Source organism: Barbus barbus (assembly GCF_936440315.1).
Source record: "Barbus barbus genome assembly, chromosome: 14".
NCBI lineage: Eukaryota > Metazoa > Chordata > Actinopteri > Cypriniformes > Cyprinidae > Barbus > Barbus barbus.
The window spans coordinates 12,435,954-12,460,122 of record NC_136742.1 but is presented as its reverse complement, the minus strand read 5'-3'; the positions used below and the strand labels follow the sequence as shown (position 1 = coordinate 12,460,122).

The 24,169-nt window shown below is 36.8% G+C and overlaps 1 protein-coding gene across 1 annotated transcript; it reads right to left on the bottom strand.

Moving 5' to 3' along the window:
* Positions 1–4,660: 4,660 nt before the first annotated feature.
* Positions 4,661–16,029, bottom strand: LOC306880605 (opsin-5-like; the record flags this gene model as incomplete). Its single annotated transcript, XM_079434237.1, has 5 exons — positions 4,661–5,323; positions 6,329–6,663; positions 6,929–7,056; positions 7,797–7,959; positions 15,945–16,029. The coding sequence occupies 5 exons, from the start codon at positions 16,027–16,029 to the stop codon at positions 4,661–4,663; spliced, it is 1,374 nt and encodes a 457-aa protein (XP_079290363.1).
* Between the last annotated feature and the right edge of the window lie 8,140 nt (positions 16,030–24,169).

The following is a 24,169-nucleotide window of genomic DNA, read 5'->3' as shown; positions in this document are numbered from 1 at the left end:
GACCCAGCACAATTAGCCCAACAATGTGTTTACAGAAATAACCCAGCACTTTTAAGAGTGCAGAAAATGCAAACGGATGAGTCCAAATAGATGTTATAGATTAGAAATCAAACTTTCTGATTTAGGTTTAAATTAGGAACTTAATCAGGATGCACATGCACCTCCAGGTTTGTGTGTTTGCTTCTCATCTTACTGCGTCGATAAGAAATGTCACATGCAGACAAACAGCCTGCTCGCCATGGTGATGATACCTTAAATCCACGTCTTTCGAAGTTTGCTGTTCAGACATCTGCTTTGCATCAACCACACAGACACACACACAATAGAAAACTGTCTTTATGGTACAGTATAAGTTAACTGCTGTAGAAATCAAATCTAATATAGAAGTGCAATTATGAATTGCTGACTCATTCCAGCAGTTAAGTGTTGACGCAGCTCTCACTCCACATTAAAGTTATGTATTGTCATAAGTCAAATGAAGTGGGTCAGGAAAGAAATGCAATGTCAGAAACTGACAGCATAGGCCTATACAGCAAATTACATCTTTAGAACTTCACAGAGATATTCTGCAGATTTAGAGTATTACAAATGGTATATGTGAAACCTTATCATCACTCAGCAGCTTTATACAAAAATGGCCTTGTCACACTGGATTTGACTGGAACTGGACTTGATTTGGTAGCAAACTGAAATGGGTCTCTCTTTCTTTCGGTTATTTCACCCAAAAAATAAAAATTCTGTCATCATTTACTCACTCTCATGTCGATCCAAATAAAATACTATATTAAATGTGTTCATCATATAAGGTGATTGTATCTCTTTACTAGATTTGGATTAAACACCTTGATTCATATGAATAAATTTAAAGTTTTGGAAATCTTAGCTCGTCGCTATTTCAATATCCATAACTAACAGCCAATTATCGGCTTGTTAGTAAGTTTTAGTTTTGAAGTTGATGAGTTTAAAGCTGATTAAATTGAATAATTATGTTTACTTTTGTTGTTGTTGTATTCCTTATTATTGTGTGGGAGTGTTTTGTATGTCTGACTATATCACTGAAAAAAAAACAGATATGAAAGGCATTATACATAATTTTCCCCCATTTTATTTTACTCTCCTTTTTAGCTTTAAAAAACAGCTTCAGTTTTAGTTTTTGCAAGTGTAGTGAAAAAAGCCAAGTTTAAACTTTTCAATAGCAGCACCAAGAACATGGAGTTAAAATAAATTATACTCCTCTAATCATGCAATAAACATCACTCAGAAACATCAGCCACATTTAAAGGGTTTAACTTAAGTAATTAAATACTTAAGTAATTAAGTATGAACATTAATGATCTTTTACACCAAGGTTGCTTTCCCCAGAAATATGACTTAAAAATAATGAACTAAATAAATGCAATTTACAAATAAACAAATGCAATGAATTTAAATAAATAGATCCCAATATTCAAATAAATGTTCAATAAATAAATAAAAAAAGCATATGGTACATCTTACATTAAGAACCCATGTCAATTAAATAAACTCTTCTTTGGCCACTGAATGAAGCTGACAGTACAATATAAGTTGAACAAAGACTCTGTAACAGAGAGATTATAAATATTTATAAGAGTGAATAAACCATTTTCCTCTCTATGATAATTTGAGAGGTCCAACACACGCACAACTCTAACACATATATAATTCACATTTTCAAATTATTTTTGGATATCAGCAAAGTGATTTTTCTGAGCAAACACCTAGATTCTTGTAGCAATCACATTCACAAAAGAGATTTTACCAGCCTGCCATAAATATTTTATACCCTCAATTAAACTGCATTTTGCCTTTTTGTGTTTGTTTAAGTTTATATTTATCATGTAGCAGTGTTATCTGATAGTCTTTCCGAATTTTCTTATGGGACCAGATAGGGATGCACGATATTGTCGGACTGATATCGGAATCGGCTGATAATGGCTTTAAATGTAAATATCGGCATTGGCCTGATATGAAAAGTTATGCCGATATGTCTTGCCGATAAGAGGAATGGGTTAATTCACATGTGCTCAGGGTGTGCTAGTGATTAGATCACATCAGCAGTGTGGCTCATTCTTGAAGCAAAGTTTTGACTGAATGACGATTAGATTGACTGTTTTGGATTGCTGCATTTAATCAGTGAAAGCATGTACAGAATGACACGTTCGGTGTATAAACAGTAAAAGCATGTGTAGCGGCAGCCTCCCCCGGGTCCTAACGCCCATTCGGTAAGGAGTTTTAATCTGTAGGGGGCGCTGTTGGCCTACTTCTAATTAAATTAAAAGTAAAATAGCCTACACAAATAACATTTTAGACTGTGTTTCTGATTAAATAAATCAGTAATTGATGTCATAAAATAATGAGTATGTTTTGATTTAATAGTCAGAAGCTATAGCTTACATGAAAAAAAAACAAAAACATCATGAGCTCTAAAAGAATTTCAGAATTTTTATATTTATCTACAAATGTTAAATCTTAAAATAAAATGTTAGGGTTAACACTGCTTCTTTCTGGGGGAAAAAGTGCAGCGATTGATAGAATTAAATAAAAAGTTATGAAGGTTTTTTTAACAGTACATTGAAGCTTTGAAAATAAATATAAATAAACTATAAGTTATTGTTAAAAGCTAACCAAAAATGAATGATATTTTTCTGCACAGGAGAGACTTTGTGTTGTTTTCAAACAAGAGGAAATATATCGGTATCGGCATTGGTATCGACCAAAATGAGTTTAAAAATATCAGCATATCGGATATCGGCAAAATCCAATATCGTGCATCCCTAGGGCCAGAAACAAAAATTAATAAGACACTACATAAGTGTGAATGAATACAAACATGGACGTCAGTCTGAATTGAGTCTCATTAAATGATTTAGCAGCTCTGAAACAGATTCTTGAGTGTAACCCACAAAACATCCATCCAATGGCACTAACATCATCTTTTTTTTTAATGAATAAAAATTAATATAGTGAAAATTTGAAGCTTATCACTTTGTAACTTAAATAGGGTTTTTCATGCTGCGCTTCACCCCAGGTTACCATCATTATAAACCATGCTTTTAACCCCGTGTAGAGGAATGTTTCACACTTGTACTTTAGTGGTTAACACCACTTTTTACCTGCTATTATAAAACCCTGCTTGAGTAGGGTTAGCAATGCTTTTGCGATGTTAACCCCACATTGTTTGTGCCAAATGTGTACATTATGAAATGATGCAGTGTTAGAATATTCACATGATTTGGAAACACAGCGGCTGCATCCAAAAGCTGAGAAATGCTTCTGTTGAAGGATACATTCCAAGGTAGGAAGGTGTCAAGGTACATCCAAATCCAGTGTTAGCTTTCTTTCATGTCTCCTGAGATGCCTTTACCTGATTGATTTTTGAAAGCAGCATTGCTGTATCCTTCACTGCTTTTGACATCCCACAATCCTGTGCATTCGATTCTGTGACAGTTAAAGGGATAGTTCACCCAAAATGAAAATCCTGTCATTAATTACACACCCTCATGTTGTTCCAAACCCATAAAACCTTCTGAATGCAAATTAAGATATTTTGATGAAATCCAAGAGCTTTCTGACCCTCCATAGACAGCAGCGCAACTGACATGTTCAAGGCCTAGAAAAGTAGTAAGGGCATCTTTAAAATAGTCCATGTGACATCAGTGGTTCAACCGTGATGTTATGAAGCTACAAGAATATATTTTGTGCGCAAAGAAAACACAAATAACAAGTTTATTTAACATTTATTCTCCTCCATATCAGTCTTTGACGCATGTTCAGGACAGCACCACAAAGCATGCGTATGTTCTCGTAGCTTCATAAAATTAAGATTGAACCACTGATGTCACATAAACTATTTTAACGATGTCCTTACTACCTTTCTGGGCCTTGAATGTGGTAGTTCCTTTGCCGTCTATTTTGGAATGACATGAGTAATTAATGACAGAATTTAAATTTTTGGGTGATCTCTTTAGGCTAAAAAATAAAAGTACCATCTGAAAGTTAAAGTTGGTACCATCTGAAAGTTTGTGGTAAGTCTGTATGTAGGATTTTAACCAACATTTTCCACTTGATGTAATCACTAGCAAGAAATTATTATTCACTTATCTTAGCTCTCTCTAATTTGTTTTAGATCATTAAATTGTTATGCTGCCTGAGAAGTCTGTTCGAAATCAGTTTCGTGACATACCTTCATGCACAAACTCTGCCTGCAAAGTCATTGCCTGATAAGGCAGCAAGGCATTAAGTCAGCTGCCTAAGCTTTCGGACACAGCCAGGGTGTTGTATAAATGGAAAACAGACAGAAAACGAAGAGAGTGTCAAAGAATGCATATGCATTCATTCCCTCAGCAGGTAGCTAAGACGTGTGTAACACTCATTTAACAATTCAATGAGTTAAAAAACAACACCAATATCATGTCAGTTGTTCATAAGAAACCTTTTGTTACAAAAAATGACTTTAAAAAACAATCATTGCATTCCATTACAGACAAATTAACACACACAATACTTTGTTCGGAAAGTTATTTGTTGTCAGAGTCTTAATTGAGGCATATGAGAAAGTCTATTTACTCCCCTCTGAGACAAATAAATACACACACGCACCGCATGCGTATAAACACACACCCATGCATAGGCTCAGGTATTACGGTTTGGAGTTTTTGGAAGCTTTGCTGTGAGCAGGCACCGTTTCCAAAGTGATCTCCAGACTGTCAATCTCAGAACATTTCCGCCCCCTCACAATCACCCTTACAGACTTCTTACACTCCATTGACTGGCTCTTTGGTTTGCGTTCTTTTATCGCTCTAGGTTCTTGCTCTGGCACCGGCTCCAATTTAGGTTCAGTGCTGTGCTGCAGAGACAACTGCACAGTGTTCACGTTGATGGGACAGCGGCGTGGGTAATGCTTAAACTGCTCAAACGGGTCGTTGCACCTCTCGCAAGGGCAATGAAACAGGCCTACAGGAACTCCCATTGATTCTGAGATGGATTGGCCTTGTTGTCGTAGGGGCCGCAGACTGAGGGCTAGCGATGGGCGGTAGCTCCAGTGGGGAAAACACTGGCACAGGCAGTAGTGAATACAAACCCCTCGCAGGGAGCGCATGTCCTTACAGAGGAGGTGGCGGAAGTTGGGTTTGAGCAAGAGGTAGATGAGAGGGTTATAAAGTGTGGAGGATTTGGCAAAAACTGCAGGGATGGCGAAGGCCATGGGAGGGATGTCCTCAAAATGGCCAAACGCCGCCCACATAGACACAAGTGCATATGGACTCCATGCAGCGAAGAATCCTATACACACCGCCACACTCAGCTGGAGAAAGACAGAGAAAGAGCATGATAGAGGCGTCATGCAGAACTTCATGAGGACCATCATGGTATATCAGTTTTAACATTATGGAAGGAGTTAGGAGTGCATGTTGAGCTCATGTTGGCAGTAACACTATCAAAAACCGTAACTCTTAACTCTCTAACTCTAACTCTAACTGTAATATTTTAGTTATATATTTGTTACTGTCGGAAAGTTTGGGTCGGTAAGACTTTTATTGAGAGAAATTCATACTTTTTATTCAGCAAGAACACAATGCATTACTTTGATACAATATTAGATTAGATTAGATTAGATTCAACTTTATTGTCATTTATGCAGAGTACAATATGGTATCATTATACAATATGCTATTATTATATAATATGGACTCGATATAGTCATATTGCAAAATTTACTACAATATTTTATAAAGTAATATTGTGACAGAAATGTATAAATTTGTGACAAAAAAATGCATTAAAAAATTAAATGGAGTTTGAGTGTCACCCTGTGGCTATTTTTGGTAGAGCCTAAATAAAATCTCATAGGAACCTTACTTAAAATTTGTAGTACCAGCTTCAAATTCGGAACATAACTTTGATAAACATATGGCTTTGATTGTCTAGCAATTTTAGATTTGAAAATATTTCATAAAATATTTATTTTATATAAAATATAAATAGTACAGTACAATTTCTTTACAATGAACATCTATAACTTTTGTACACTTTAATTTTTTTGAAAGCAATAATCTGTATGTTTTCATTAAAATGAGACCAACCTTATGTCTATATTCCAAAGCGTTCATGAATTACTATTTTGATGCCATGTTCAAAAAGGGGGTTTAAAATAATATATATGATATGTTTTAATTTTTCTCATCGACACAAATGTAATTTTCATTGCTGTTTTAAAATTGACTAAATTTAAAGGACATGTTTGTTAAAAGACACAAACTATCAATAAAACAAACAAATATAAAAACTGTGTAAAAAATGAACACCGCACCTTCACTATGATGGCCTGGATGTTGCCCATGCGCGTCTGTGCTGAGATGTGCTGCTCCACCGCTCTGCGTGACTCTCGGACCGTGAGCAGTATGCGTGTGTAGGAGATGATGATGATGCCACACGGCAGCAGGTAGCAGGCGATGAAGAGCACGGCGGTGTAGGAGCGGGCGACTGAGTCCTGATTGGACCAGGCCCAGTCGATACAGCAGGCTGTGCCATAGGGTTCAGGACCATACTGCCCCCAGTGGGCGAGGGGGGAGCATGCGAACACGAGTGCATAGGCCCATGCGCATGCTATTAACACACGACCGTGCTCATAAGTGAACTTGTTACCTGCAGATAAACACAAACAATTTAAAGACAGTAAAATATAATGCAATTTTACTTACTGGCATTTATGAATCAATGAATCGTTCATTCTGTTGTTTTGTTCCTATGATGCAGGAGCAAAACAAGTGACTGTTTATATGAGCGAGTTATTGAATTACTCTCTCAACCAAACCAATAGTGATTCATTCAGGAAATTCTAAATAGAAACATTTTCACTTGTGGACTTTGGGACTGTATTTAACATAATAAAAAATATAATGTAGCGTACCATGAAGTGGATAGCAGACTTTGAGGCAGCAAACAGTACTGAGTATAGTGAGAGTGGTCAGAGAGCAGATTCCGAACAAAACACCACAGAAGGCATAGATCACACACACTGTCCTTCCATAAAGCCATCTGCAAACAGAAACAGCACTCAATAAGAAAAAGCAAGATCAAAGGATCTTTAGTGGTTCTTTGCAAAGTAGTCCTTCTTAATATGCATTCTTGTCAGCCTAATCACCGTTTTTGCCTTTCAAATATATTTATATATTTATATAGCACATTTCATACAGAGTGGTAATTCAAACTGCTATACATAACTATGATAAGGAGAAAGAAAAGCTTAAAATCATAAAGAATAAGAAATAATTTGCATAAGAATAAATACAACACAAGTGACTGCAATGGTCATTCTTAACCACAGTCTGAAGTAAAGGACAGTTTAACCTTGATGGCTGTGGTCTGGATTTATGTGCGAGATGTGCTCTAGCTGTAACACAAGAGTCGCTCAGTGCAAAAGAAGCCATTGGATTCGGCCTGTCTCCTATTCTTTCCATGTCTCCACACATCATCATTATCTCTGCGTTTACCGGCCGGTTTGCTCTTGATGAGCACTGAACTGAATGTGCGTGTGCCTTGGTTTGGATATGAACCATTTTGCCTGGGAAACATGATGAGCTGAAGCGAAGTGACAGCTAAGTATGTGTATACAGTATACAGAGAGATAAATAAAAATCAACATAGAGACTCAAGAAAAACAACAATATAAAAAAAAATGTAGGGGTCTTGAATTTCATTGAAACAGGGTCCTGCTGTTGCAGTTACACTGCAGGACTGCCTAGAGCCCTTTTAGAGTTTTCATTTCTTTGTGGTACCTGTGTGCAAGGCTTGAGGTGACCGCGAGGGGGTAGAGGCTGAGGGTCATGCCCAAGTCACTGATGGCCAGGTTAACAATGAAGAACTCGGTCGGTTTTAAGAGATGCTTCTTCTTGTAGGACACATATAGCAGCATACTGTTTCCACAGAGCGAACAAACACCTGCAAAACCAAAAATGTGAGATGAATTTGTGGTATGATGATTTGATAAATTCCACAAGATCATTTCTGAAGGTTCATTTTTCATCCTCAAACATACTGGAACTGAACCACACTCTCATTTATAAATTCTTGATAAAAGTAGAACATTTGCAGAAAAATATATTTGGCAGTACAGTCTGTAGTCCCAAAAGCCAGATGCGAATCGGAAACAAGGTACATCCAAATGAACGTGTCACACCCTATCTAGAGACCTTCCTTAGATACCAGGTTGAGCTAAAATGGCATCTAAAAGTTGTGGTTGATGGTAAGTTTGTGTGTAAATGCATGTTTTTGAACAACTTTTTCAATTTCTCATTTAGAGTTTGATGTATTTTGTTGCAAATTATAAAAACTAAATCCAAAAAGAAGAAGAAAAAAAAACAACAACTTCTCATTTCATGTCTAGCAAGGAATATTGTACTAACAGTAGCAGTGTACCTTGACTAATTTCTTTCTGTTTTGCTAGACCACTAAACCATTGTGCTGCTTCAGAAGTCTGTCGGAAATCACTTTTCGTGAGGCAAACGCTGACGGCAAAATCATTGCCTGATAGCACAACAAAGCAAAAAGTCAAAAGCATTATTTCCCCGTCTAAATACTGTAAAGCTGATATAAAGCCACCCAAGCTGATGTAAAGCTGCTTTGACACAATTTGTATTGTTAAAAGCGCTATACAAATAAAAATGAATTGACTTGACTTGTTGATAGTGTTGGATGAATGACTTATATGGGCGATATGGCAAAAATCTTATATCACGGGTTATTATTTCAGTTTCATGTGGGGGGTTGTTTCGGCTGGGAAGCCTGCAATCTGTCATCGAGTGCATTTGCTAAAGCTCGTGAAAGTGTGCAATCGCTCTCTTATGTGCACTGTTTTTTTAGGTTTCACTTTCAACGCATACATGTTTCCAAGATTCGGAATAGAAGGAGGCATCAGTTACTATAGAAGATTTGTCGCCTCGCACCACTTCTCGTGTGGACAGTCACCGCATCAACGGATTACAATGGGTTCTCTTGGGTGTAGACACGGCTTTAGATACAGATTAATGTCAGCGGCACACGCATGTTTTCTGTCAAGCCGTTTTAAACTGAAACTACACTATAGGCTTCTATATTTTACAAGTTTTTTAAAGCCCTTCATATAAAGTTTGTCACATGTTTAGAACAAATTGTATTATGCACTTTCTCCGCAGCAGCTATATGTGTCCTCCACTATATTTTCAGATGCGCTCGTTTCAAACTACTGTATATCGATATGTAAACGGTATTGCCTTATATCGTATCACTTATAAAGAATATATCGATATATCATACAAACTCAATATACCGCCCAGCCCTACTCTTCAGCATCCATAAATCGCCTTCTTTTACTATAGTGCGTAAATTTGATCCGCTAGCGCTTATAGGTATAAATGCCCCATTTTTTGATCTGGTTTTATCGAAACAATTTTTAACAACAGGGGATTGTAAATCACACAATTTTAGTAAAAGTCAATAACTGGGAGACTTGAATGTTTCACTGAAAATCTGTTATGTATATTTTAAAAACAGCCATGGGTAAAATTTACCCCATGGTGGTTCTAGTGTTAAATGTATGCATCATGAATATAGAATGCCACGTTCTTAATTCCAATCGATAAATTCAGTTAAAATATTAAAGGGCTGTTACTAGTAAAAATCCAATCAGTGTCAACAAAAGCCATCAGAGACATCATTACTAAATGCATTACACTTAGCTTACAAATGCATAAAATGATATGAAATTAATGTTTTAAATTTTGAAGGCAGAAATATGTCAATCAATTATATGATATGTGAAACTAAAACAGACACTAGGTGGCGCCAAGTCACTGTTTTAACGAGTGAGTTCAATCCGGATTCCTTCAAATAGTTTACTGTGATTATGAAAACACCACTTGTTGCCGCGGTTCATCTGTGGATTTGTTTCTGTGATCATTATATGTAGGCCTAATGTGTTATTTTAAAAAATTATAATAATCTTTTCATAACAAAATGATCAAAAAGATGGCAGGTAAGGGACATGATCGGGGGAGCACGACTTCTTACGTTGAGAGAACGACATTTATTTCTCATGGGCTACACATTAAAAAAATGCCCCTGGACATCAGTTTGTTTGTTTCTGATGCCGTCAATGTTGAATTTGGTTAATTGTAGGTGGGGGGAGTGAATGTCCAGCGCTCTCTCCACCCTCAATACCACGACTGAGGTGCCCTTGAGCAAGGCACCGAACCCAACTGCTCCCCGGACGCCGCAGCATAAATGGCTGCCCACTGCTCCGGGTGTGTGTTCACGGTGTGTGTGTGTGTGTTCACTGCTGTGTAAAAAAATGTAGTTAGCTCAAAAAGCTGAAGGCACATGACAGGCGCTGTTTGGATGAGCATGATGCTTGTATGTTCAATGCATGGCGTGTGTGTTTCACTAGCTCCGTTCCCATGAACACCTTTTGTTTGACCTAATTCTGGATATTTCCAGCCTAAGACGTGTGATTAATCCGTATCTAAATGCGTTGAAAGTGAAACCTAAAAAAAACTGCGCACATAAAAAGCGATTGCATGCTTTTGCGCGAGCTTCAGCAAATGCATGTGATCACAGATTGCAGGCTTCCCAGCCGAAACAACTCCCCACGTGAAACTGAAATAATAACCCGTTATATAAGATTTTGGTTATATCGCCCATCTAAGTCATTCATCCCACACTATCAACAGGCGAGTCATGTAGGCTACACTTCTTGCTCTTTGTTTGGGCACCACAAGGTGTCACTGTGGCCTTAAAACTTACCCCTCGACTACTTTGGCTCGATTGCTATTCCTGCGGTAAAAAATGCCCTCCTCATTACCCTACGGACAAAGAAATGTAGAAATAAATAAATGTAGAAAAAAATGAATAAAATACATAAATAAGGAAATAAAATTATAAATAATGATTTATTTTTGCTTTTTTACTTTTCTTTGTATATTTATTTATTTTTATATAAATATATATATATATATATATATTCTTTTTTTCTTTCTTTTTTTTTTTTACATTTCTTTGTGCATTTCTTTCTTTCTTTATTTATTTCTAATTATGGCAGGAATGGCATTCCATACATTTGAGGCTCTAAGCCTTAAAACCTGACTTTTACTTAAAAAAACACCAATTTGAAGTAATATTCCCTTTTAGATTTCAGTATTATTAAATTGGCTTCAGAATGGACAACAACACATTTATGATTTATGAAATTATGATGGAAATTATATCATAAATGTATATTTAGTCTATTAAGCAACCTGACAGAAATTTTCAGAACAATCTCCCTTTAGGTCACAAACCTCATATACTGTCAGGAAATCTCATCAAATTTACACTGATAGTGCCTAAGCTTCAGATGTGCTGTGAGACCTTCTGTAAAGGAACAGCGCACAAAAATGACATAGCTTTAATAATTCCTATTGATCAACTTAAGCTTTAATGCATGTAACACTGTCATCTGTTCTGTTCTGTCATCAATAAAATAAAAATATGCATTGGCAAAATTCCCATGAAAGGGGATTATGTACACAAACCTGACAGGGTGATCCTGTCGAGATGTATTTCAGACTATCCCTCTTGGTACATGGCTTCTTACCAAATAAATAAATGGAAATTAAATATTGATATTAAAATGATGTTGTTACTTGAAAGAATATCTAAAACACATACACAAACTAGGGCCCACTGACCAAATTTGGCTCATGATGTTTGATTTGCCATATTAAATTTTGTGTGTGCGTGTGTGTTTGTGCGCGCACGTTTTTGTGACAGATGAGGACATAAATTTGTATAATGACACAGGTATGACATAGCTTTTACTGGTAAGGTGAAGGTGACTTATGAGGACATTGCCCCATGTCCCCACTTTTCAAAACACTTAGAAAATAATACAGAGTGAGGTTTTTTTTGGAGAAAGTAGAAATGCACAGTCTCCTGTGAGGGCTAAGTTTAGGGCAATAGCACATACAGTTTGTATAGTATAAAACCATTACGCCTGTGGGATGTCCCCACTTTTCACAAAAACAAACGTGTGTGTGTGTGTGTGTGTGTGTGTGTGTGAGCCATTTTACGGAATTGGTCCAAAGACAGAGAAACGTCTTTACAAAAATGTGTATTTTTCCCCAAAAATGTATGCAAATTGTATAATATCCAACATACACATTGATTGTGCAGTTAATTCTCATATTGTATTTTCAGAATGTTTTGGAATATTTGTCCTCTCCCCAAATTTGTCACTACAAAACATATAATAATAATTTAATTAGAATGGTTATATTGACCTATTAAGATTTTGCATACATCTACAGTACATTGTAATTGTATTTTTATTTTTTTTCTATTTCATTAATTTTTTTTCAGAGGTAAATCAATAACAATTACATTTTTAACACTTTTTCAAATGTAATTTCTGAGATTTGTTGTGTTTTGAATCCAATTTTTCTTTAGAAAAGGCAAAAAGTTGTTCATACTGATTTTAAAGTTAAGGATTCCTTAGTTTGAATATATATTGAAGCAAAAACTATCATAACCTCGTAGTTGATAATTCAGTATGCTATATTTTTGACAAAACATCTCATGTTTTGGTAGTGACAGCACTTTTTTGGTAGTGACAGTTATGTCTTGGGAAGTGACCTCATCATATTACAGCATTTTAACTCACATACTAAAACACTAATAAAACATACTAAAATACAAAAACATTTGCATAACTGTACTAAAATTTTGTTATTTCCCCCAAATATGAGGCTTATGTGTTCCCTTTTGCCACTACCGAAACGATGATGACGTTTCAGTCGTGACTGTTTCAGTAGTGACAATTTTAGATACTTTTGAACCTAGCTCAAAGATGCTAATCAGCACATGGTTAGCTAGCACAGTTCTGAACAGCAGTACACACATAAAAACTAAACGTTATGGAATAATTCCAAAAAATTCTGCTTAATTGCAGAAAAAAAAGGTGTTTGATAAAGACATTCTTTAAAGTTACACACAGATTTTTCAGACTTTTGAAAACATATACCTCAAAATGATGAAACCTATCTACTCACACCTTGTAGCTTTGAGAGAGAGTGATACATAAATATTTCCTAATCATAAATCTAGGGGTGTAGTTAAAATCAGTCTCAGCCAATGGACTAAAGCATACACTGTTTCGGTAGTGACATGAGAACACAGGACATTTTTTTTACATAAAGTTTCATAATTTACAAAGAAAATATGAAATATGTATTTTTACATCACTTTTTAAAACAATAAAAAAAACTTTTAAAAACAACAATGGGAAGAAATACAAAAAAATATTTCAATATAATTTTCATAAGTTGAACACACACACACACACATGAATAAAATATTATACAAGTAAATTTGATATTAAATTTTGATTAATTTTCAATGTTCAAAAATCTGTGATTTACATTTTTGTTTCTTTAAATAAATAAATGAATCAAATGTTTCAATTTCAGTTTTTCAAAAAAAACTGTTCATACTCCATTAAACATAGAAAACACTCTATGTTCAGTAATGCAAGACACATTAAATTAGCAAAGGTATGCTGTCATGGAAAACATGGTGTGTTTAATGGTGTGAGTGCAAATCAGAATCAAGTATTTCTCCGAGCCATGTAATGAGGTGCTAATCTATCCGGCTTGATATAAACAACAGTCTTATCCTTATCTCACTGAAAGGAAGAGAAAGACGGACAAGAGGAAAGGTACAGAGGCAACGAGAGTGAATAAAAGAGAGAGAGACAGAATAAAGGAGAGGGTCAGTGCTCTGTATGTTGAATTGAAAAAACCAATTAGCATTTGGCACACAAGTGTTCTGGCACTCAATCCACCTCCATTGTTTCTGTACCCAGTGTATCAGTAATTATGATGCTGAAAGTAAACACTTTCATCAACCACATGTCTAATTATTTTAATTATTTTAATCACGCAGCAACGAAATAAATAAATAAGACCCAAGAGGATTGTAAGATGTTCTGTAGTGCTCCACATAGTTTGTTTCACATAAATAATTAATACACACTGCAGAGATCCACAGTGCATTTAAAATGAAACATTATGACACTACAGCGTTTTCTATCAAAGGAAACAGTACACGAAACCAATCTAATCAGGAAAAATGCCTACTTGTGTTCAAGCTTTGTGTACAGGCCCAGGCATTACCTTCAGTACGAGCATTCATCAAAGTGAAAGAATGTTTGCAGGGATCTTTGTTAGAAGGAGAATGAATGTCAGAGTTTAATAAATCACATATGATACACACACACACAGCCAACACAAAGTATGTAGCATATACACGCAAGGTCAAAACCGCATAACCTTTGATGCAGGAAACCATATATATATATATATATATATATGGACATTTATTTGGACTGCTGAATTTATTCTAAAAGTCGACTAAAAGACATCTTATTCTTATTAATGCAAACAGTTTTTGATGCTTAATATTTTTGTGGAAAGCATAATAAATTTTTTAGCATTCCTCGATAAACAGAAAGCTCAATGAATAGCATTCATTTGAAATATAAATCTTGTAAGATTATAAAAGACTTTACAGTCACTTTTAAAAATTTATTACATCCTTGTTAATTAAAATCTTTTGTTTTTTTTATACGAGTATATAATTATTTCCACAAAACTACTCTCAACTGGAGTAATGGAGTAATGGCTGCTGAAAATTAAGTCAAGTCAAGTCAGCTTTATTGTCAATTCTTCCACATGTACAGCACATACATACAGAGAATTGAAATTGTCCATGCTTAGCATGAGAATCCAACTCTTTAACAGTGTAAACAACTCTGAATGCATGAAACAGCATTGTACCCCCCCCCCCCCCCCCCCTTTAAATGCTAAAGAAGTGCAATCAAGAAAAAAATAACAACCAAGAAAAATAACCGAAAGACTCAAGGCAAGGTAAGGCAAATGGGAAGAGAAAACTAAACAAGAACAGAACAATAAACACATGGGCAGATGCATCATGGCCATAACCTTTCATATTTCATATTGAAAAATTTTCATATTGAAAAATAGAATTTGAAGCTATACATACAATAAAAAAATGAAAAATCAGCAGAAAAAAAGCTTCTGCTTGAGTGACTGATTGAACAATTCAGTTTAGACAGTTGGCTCGATCAATAAATGTGCGCTGGGTGTGAGAGTTTTAGTGAGGGTCATGGGTGCCGCCCCTCACAACTGCATCGTCGGCACTTAAACTAATCAAAAAGATGCATAAAACAGCAAGTGAATTATTGCTGGCAGCATACTGCATTTGGTAAGACAAAAGCAATGATCATGACAGTATCTGTAACATTCAGTGTAACAGATAACAGACATTCAATATCAACAAATCAATTGTAGAAAGACAAAACACATTTTATGTTTTTAAATACATACTGTATTGCATATCTGTGTATATGTGCCATTTATTCAGTACTATGTGTATGTTGCCTTGTTGCAAATTGCCTTGCGTTCAAATTGCAATCAGATTGTACAAACAGCTTCAATTCCACAGGCTTGTTTTTGCAAAATTTCTTCAGTGAATCAGACATTAAAATAACACAGCCAAATATGCAAACAAAAGACACTGTCTGCCAGCACACTTCCTTCTATGTGAATAACCCCAACAAACTTGAAATCATAAACCTAATCTGTATCCCTTACTATCACTTGCATGAGTTTAACAAACATACACCATCAAAAATTAGAGATATAAACACTGAGAATGCAGAACTGTACACCTGTGCACTTTTGTTAGATCAGAGCACAGTGCAGTCAACACTTGCTTTCAGTGCTAGATGTGTACTGCATGTGGATTAAATAGAAGCTAACGGAAAACCTAGAATTCTGTTATGGTTCATAGAACACAGTTAATGAGAATGCAGATGAAAAAATTCTTGCACTTACCAAAAAGAGAGTAAACCACGCCCACTGTGATGTCAGCAGCCACTGGGATGTTAGACTGGAAGGTACTGTTGTCCAGTCCTCGCATCTATAACACACATAGACAAAGAGAGAGATCAATAATAATAATAATAAATACTCAAGTTCACACACTTACAAAACAAATATGTCAGCAGCACTTTATTTTATAGTCCTGTTCTGTTATTATAATAATTACAATAGCTGGGTTATAACTGGGTATTAGCCCTAACCTTAACCAATGTAGTTACATATAGCCCATTGCCAGTACTTTCTTATGCAAGTACACTACAAGTGCAAGTACTGTAAAATGAAGTGTAACCAATATGTCTGTTTCAGAAGACATATTATGGGTTTATGAGGAATTGCCTCAATATTCTTTGAGTACATTTTGATGTATCTGGGAATGAGTCATGCAACGCTGCCATTTGTGTCCCCATGACATCAAATAAAAATGCTAACCTTTATATATTGCTTTTATTGAAATTAATATATAAAGCTTTCAGTTTCTATGTAAATGCTTTATGCATTTCTAAGGTCTGAAAGGACTTTTTTGTCTCAGCACTTATACGTATTTAACTAAATAGCCCAAAGCTCAATCACAGCATATAGTGCAAGCTTTGCCGAGGTCAGGATACCAGAGAATCTACGAAGTGAAAAATAAATGTGTAGATAAAGCATCATGCCAAATGCATAAATGTAAACACAATAGACCGTAGTCAGAGTAGACAGTATATTGAATTTTATACGGATGAAACAAGGCTGTGCAGGACAGACTGTAGTCTTTACAGTGGTATGTATTGTATAAAGTTACCAGTTCACATAATTTTCAAAACACACAACTTTCAAAAGTGTTTTATGTATTTTCTGTCACTAAGTTTCTTTGGAAAGATGTTTTGTCAACTGAAAAATTAGCATATTGTTAAACTACAGCACAAATCCATTGGACACGCTGTAGTTCTGTAGCCGTTTCCGCCATGGAATAAAAAAAAAAAAAAACATTAAAAAGGTAATTTCAACTTTTTATCTCAAAATTCAGACTTATTTTCTCACAATTCTTAATTTGTATCTCACAATTTTGAGGGTTTTTTCACGCAATTCTGAGAACTCTCAACTCCTTTTTCCTCAGAATTGCAAGAAAAAAGTCGGAATTGTTAAATTTGAATTCAAAATTGTGCAAAAAGGGGAAGAATGTCTATATTGTAGATAAAAGTAGCATATATTTTTAATCCTGTGGCAGAAACAAGTTTCCATACACTACCCTAACTAAAGGCCTATTACAATTGTTATTCACAGACTTGTTATTAATTCCAACATGTTCATGAGAGAAGTATCTGGTTTATAAATAAGTAAAAAAAAAATAATCAACTGATCTATCCATCAAAACCAGCCTAAATAAAATAAAAACACGACAGATTCATTTCATTGTGAGCTGTTCCTTTAACCTGTTTGGGGACAGAGTTACAGACAGAGTGAGAAGGAGATGCGTGAATGTGAAAATCTGCTGATGGTAATAAAGTTATCCTTCAATTGCTCATTTCAGAAAACATATAGGCATCCTTCCCAGTAAACTCATTTTCAGTAAATCTGGAGCATATAATAAATTTTTTCTCAGAATTTGTATTTGAAACGTGCAAGTATTTCCTCTAGTACCTTTGAACGGCCTGCCGGCTTTGCTGAGTGTAACAGCTGCGCATTATTCTTAAAAACTGTGAATATAGCGTTTAAATTTCATTAGGCTAATTGCCAGGCTCTTTAAATCACATCTGTATAAATATTCCATCGCTCTCCCTCTTTTTCTCTCCCTACCTCCTTACCTACTTCCCTCAAACGCACACATGCAGCATACTGATCAGCAGTGGAGCTAAAGGCTGAGTCTGCACACTCAAACGCATCCAGAGAGCGATAATCCCAGACCTGCACTGCGTTCTTCTACGTAAATCCATTTTATGAGTAAAATAGCTTTAATGTTTTATATATAGACTTCTCTCTTGGCTCTCTGCGAAGGCGGACACTTTTTCTCTCCTCTCCTCCCCTTATCTTTCCTGCTTGCTCTCTCGTCTTGTCTATTGTCTAACACTTGAGAGACTCTTTCTGCACTGCTCTCCAAACCGAAAAATCATGGATTTGATCAACTGGTCTCTCAACGCAATTGACACCATATTCTCTACAAGAGCCCGGGGTTCGGGGGAGCCCAATTGTCCAGACGGGACGGTCGCTACTGGCTACATGATGGACGCATGGGAGAGATGGCGGGTCGTGTGTCTGGCGGCTCTTTCCGTGGAGGACATTGAAGACACCTATTCGGAACCATGATAACGGGTTTTCTGCTGATTGGATTAGGCTTTGCCCTGGGTTATCAGATAATTCAGAAGACGGGAACAGCTGTCCAAAGCCTCACAAGGCTGCCCGTCATGATTGAAGCAGTGGGCAGAGCGGTCAGCACTGAGACTGAAACTAATCAACCGCAATATGGATTCTAACACGCAGAAGCTCACGGCTGTGCTGAGAAAAATTGATGGACTTGGAGACCAGAATGGACAAAGAGAGCTGTGAAAATTGGTATGCAGCTGCTCGCACCAAGACCAAACAATCTTATCATCTTTCGGCTTCCCAAAACAACAGAACTGCCTCGGACAAGGTCGTTCTGGAAACAACCCCCCCCGGAAGGGCACTGCAGTGAGACGCTCTTGCTTCCTGACCCCTCCCACAGACACCTGGTGATTGTCGACTCCGCCTGGGTCCCGATCAAGGCCGTTTCCATGGCAATTGCTGTCGCTATCACAATCTGCGGACTGAGACAACTTGTTTTGGATACCAGCGGGGAGGATCTCCAGGTCTACAAATACACGAACTCACATCACACACATACCCATATATACAGACATTCCATTCACCCCCCCACCCCCGATCCCTCGCCTTCGCCGCTTTGTTCCGCCAGTCCAACAGGCGGGTCTGTGACTGGCGCTGAGAATAGCTGCTGGACCGGTTGGCTGTTTGTAGGAGCTGGATTACCCCCCACCTGTTGCAAGTCGTGTGTCTATGGTGTATTGATTATGTGCTTTTGTTGCTGGGGTGTTATTTCTGTTCTCACACTGTACTCCCATAGGAGCATAGTCTGGGGGTTATCCCCTCCCCCCCCCCTCCTTCCTCATGTTTAAGCTGTATTTCTTCCTCAAATTCCCTGTCTTCCTGTCCTGTCCACCCCCTTGTCATATTGTATTGTATGTATGTTTGTGTATGTATGGACAGGTTGATGGCTAATTTCGCTGGTACTTGTGACTAGTGACAATAAAGGGCTACTAGTACTACTATAAGCAAACAGAAAGCTCTCCTTTAAGACAAGTCATCAAAAAAGCAGCTTTGCAAGTCATATTCTTTGAACATATTAACAATAAACAAATTCCTCATGACTTCGAATTTATGAATGAGTGCATGCTCGCCGCCATTGGTGGTAAAACTTACAAATATCATCATAACATCCTGTTAAACACACACTTCTATTCTGCCATTTTGACATTGGCATCTTTCTTCTCTCTCTCTCACACACACAAATATTCATATTTGTCGAGTCTTGAAATGTTATTACTTAGGTCAAATATTCGCACTGCCAAAGGCTTGTTGGGGTTTGCTTTCCTTAATCCCTGTGCTAAACGTAATAACAGAGTAAATGAATTAACACAACTAGATTTTCCTCTAAAAATGACTTTACTCCACACCTGTACTACAAGATTATTGAAAAATATGACAGCCTGGAATGTTTAGTGCCTGTGATGTGTACATATCTTACATTTATTATTAAAAAAAAAACTTCGGAACAGCCAAAGCACACACAGGGGGGCATGAGCTTATGAAAGCCATTTTATAACTCTCAGCTGTCTCATATTAAAGGAATAGAGAAAAGTGAAAATTTGCTACTCACCCTCAAGCCATCCAAGATGTAGATATGTTTATTTCTTCATCAGAACATATTTGGAGAAATTTAGCACTACATCATGCGCACGAATGGATCCTCTGTAGTGAATGGGTGCCATCAGAATGATTGAAGTCCAAACAGCTGATAAAAACATCATAATAATCCACACGTAATCCACATGACTCCAATCCATAAATTAATATCTTCTAAAGTGAAAAGCTGTATTTTTGTAAGAAACAAATCCATTATTTAGAGTTTTTTTTTTTTTTTTTTACTTTAAACCATTGATTCTGGCTGAAATATCCATAATATTGCTTTCTCCAATGAAAAAGTCATCTTGTCTGAATTAGGAGAGAAATATGCACAGATCAAGCACTGTTTCTAAAAGAAAACAGGCCAAATATACAGTTCTGAACAAACATATCGGTGGATTTTGATGTGAGAGGACAATAGGGGAGTTTTTCACTGGAGGAATGGCTTAATGATGGATTTGTTTCTTACAACCACACAGCTTTTCACTTCCCACGACGTTTATTGATGGACTGGAGTGGTGTGGATTACTTGTGGATTATTGTGATTGTTTGGACTCTCATTCTGACGGCACCCATTCACTGCAGATGATCGATTGGTGAGCAAGTGATGTAATGCTAAATTTCTCCTAATCTGTTCTGATGAAGTAACAAACTCTTCTACACTTTGGATGGCCTGAGGGTGAGTAGGCCTAAATTTTCATTTTTGGGTGAACTATTCCTATTAACCTGCTACAGAAGATGTATGTAGGTGAGAGCAATACATATGTTAGTATTATTTAATAATATGACAACAGGACACAAAGACAGGCAGAACTGTGTTTGCTAGCCCTACTTTGCCAAGCTCTCAACATATTAGACCAGAAAACAACTACAGTATAATTGATGTTGTCTTTAGGCTGACACCAACTAATGAATAATCAGCACAGTTACTGGCAATGTTGACTCTGGTGAGCCGATGAATGATTACAGCTCAAAGTGGCATATGTGACTGTTTGTAAAACTCTATACGAGAATACACATTCATCCAAACACACACAGACAGTGATAAATCAGAGAACGCCTCTAATTCACCTGCCGCTCCATCAGAGCTGTAAAAACCTCAGCTGAGAAATGAGGATCAGTCAGCCAAACAGTCATCCACTGATTATACACACAAGGACACATGAATATACATATGAATGCAGTGCCATTCAAAAGGGAAAGGTCTGGAGCCTCAGTCTAGTCATTTGTGATTTAATAAAGGATGAGCCTACGGTGCTGTCTTTTTATGGGTAGAGTCTCCAGATGTGCACTCATAACTCAATATATATATGTATTCTAACCCACTCTCTACGGGACATGCATTTATATCACTGAATCAAAATCCATCTGCATTTGAGGTTGGTTTCAAGAAGAAAGTGTTTTTTGTCATTTGCGTTTGTACTGTTGTCATGTGCAGTATGCAGTCTGCTAATAAAACGAGAACACTTCACCTCAGATCTCTCTGAATTTACCATGAAATCATAAACTTCTGAGGATATATTCTCAGGGTTTATTAATGAGGAAAAACAAGCAGTAAATAAGCCTTTTGGAAGTCATATGATATCAGTATGAATTACCACAAAAGACATAATATATAGATAGATGGTCAGCCAGTGTTTCCCGGGGCTATGAGACTATGGTGAGTGGGCCTTGGACCCCATCGGGGTTCAGTAAGTTCAATTTTGTACATTTTACATTTAAATATCAGTTTAGGGACAAAATTAAGAGACATCCGATCAAACTGAACAGAGTAAAATGAAAAAGGCCTTTGTATTGACTTCTACCTGGGAATTAAAGTGGACTCAAACCCCTTTTTTAGCTGTGATTTTGTCTCAGTCTGCAACAAATTCACATTGGTGTTTGTAGGAAGCCAAAAAATCTGAATTTAATAATAATAATTATCAGTATGTGATTTGTTGGAGGGTTGTCATTTGAAATAAATGTCATAATTGAAATTTTAATGCAGAAAGACAATGTAGAAGTAACCAACAATGTAAATAAACAGTCAAAATATCCTCAAGCGTTTATTTTGGGGGAAAAGTGCAACTCCATTCTTTCTTCAGCAGGGGGTCTGCCAATTACTGTTTGACCTCCAATTAATTTTTGTGGGAAAATGAAAACAGGTGTTAGACAAGCTTAAGTCAGTACTACCTTAGCTAAAGTTATCAACTAAAAGTGGAGTTAAATGTATCATTGTCCTGACCAACCCATTAAAATGTAGTACATACAGTTTAACAGCATTAACAAATGCATTGCGATGTAAGCATCATAACATAATGTGAAATCAATCATACGCTCAGTTTATGTAATATGTAACAGAAGCTTTCTGTTCTGTCTCTATATGTACTAAGGCGGCCTTGTCTTGAAATACTGAAGATCTTTGTTTTAGAATAAGCTACAAAACCTGCCGCTTATTGGAATGTCAGTCATTGTCACTGCTCAGACCACAGACACAATCAAGCATCAAAGCTTGATTTAAGTATCAGCAGATACAAAAAGTGTCCAGAAACAGCCAGGACCAGATGTCAAACATTCCTGTTTAAAATAACAAACTGACTGCATTAACTGTCTACAGACAGTTTTAAAATGGTATTTGCTTTCCTGTCTGTTTTTATGCCTAAGTTTATGGCATTTTCATCAATGCATCAGAGCACTATACTTCTTAAGTAATAGGTGAACTGTTAAAGCACTATAAGAATGTATGACAATTTACTATATTAATAGCAGGAGGGGCTGCAGTCAGGGACGGATGGAGGAAAGAAAGCATTATGCATCCTTGCCAGACCTCTCTATCTATGGGTGCTGAATCTGAGAACCACAAGATACTCCGGGCTCTGTCCTCAGGCATAGCAAGACGCTGTTATTAATGAACTTCAGTAAATGCACTAGTAAAACCTCAGATTCTAAATGGGGAAATTCCATACAGTTTTTACAAATGAGGATGCCTTCAGAGTGAGGTTTTATCATGTACTGTATAACTCACTTCTGGACACAGATATGGCCACAAAATATGAATAAGTAAATAGACTCACACATTTAGCTGGCAGACTTCTAGTGTTTTCAATTATATCTAGTTATAAATCTAAACAGAACATTTCTGCATTTTTAATGTGTTTTGTGAGATTTATGCCACAAATTTATTAATTTTTATTTTTATTATTATTTATTTATTATTATTATTTAAGTTTAGCTCATTTCTGACTACAAATTTGTCTCAAAATGGGGTTAAGTATTATAGCTATTGTTGTTAGAGTTTATGTTTACTATTTGGAATCAAAATAAAATGAGCTGAGGAAAGTCATAATCTTTCTAAAATAAGTGCATTTGATTACCATAATAAAGTAATGTAAAAATGGTAAATTGTCTATGTTTTAACTGGTGTTACAAACCACAAAAGTAGTGGAGATTGTAACAGCACTCTTTGTGTTTCACATTAATTTACACAGTTTAGCAATAAGTTGCAGACTTATAAACTGCATTCATTTGTTGCAGACAAACATGGAAATTGATGATTAAAGTTTGAAAAATACAGTTCAAAATACCACTGAGATACAGATGTTAAAACAACGTGTTACAGCACCCCTCGCCTTTGTGCGAAGAGACGCGCAACCCTCAGCCAATAAGCGCACAAACCATCAGCGTCTTTCATTCACTAATAAGACCAAAGCCTGAGAAAACACCAGATGCGTTTTCGAAGCTGGATTACAAAAAATCAACAAGTGAATGGGGTAGGCTATATGCATGAGAAATGTCACCGCGAGACACCGACATTGAAGAGAAAAGCGCATAATCGCAAGACGCTCGCTTTCAGGCGCGCGTCTCATCGGCACCAAACTCTCGCGTCCACACTTGTCCATTTATCCACATGCACCTGCTCGCTAGGAGACATTCGATGTCATCACTTACAAAAACCCTTAATGCAAAGTGGATTGATCTCTTCCACCCAACATCTCCAACATCACCTTCCTACCATGACAGCCGCCAGCCTCGCCTCTCCTCGGGACGCCGAAGGGGTTCCTCCGCTTTATCCGTGATCATTCGTCAAAGCTCCGCGGTTCGGACCCACATCGCGGTGGCACGCGCAGTCGAATGCTTGCGCGTGGGAGACCAAAAACGAGACCTTCCGGTGGTGATCAGAGTTTTTGCGCAAGACTGTGCGCAGATGCACGTGCAGATGATCCCTAGTGCTTCACAGCGAGTTGTGAATGACTCTCATCCCCCCACCCTCCCTTTTCCATAAA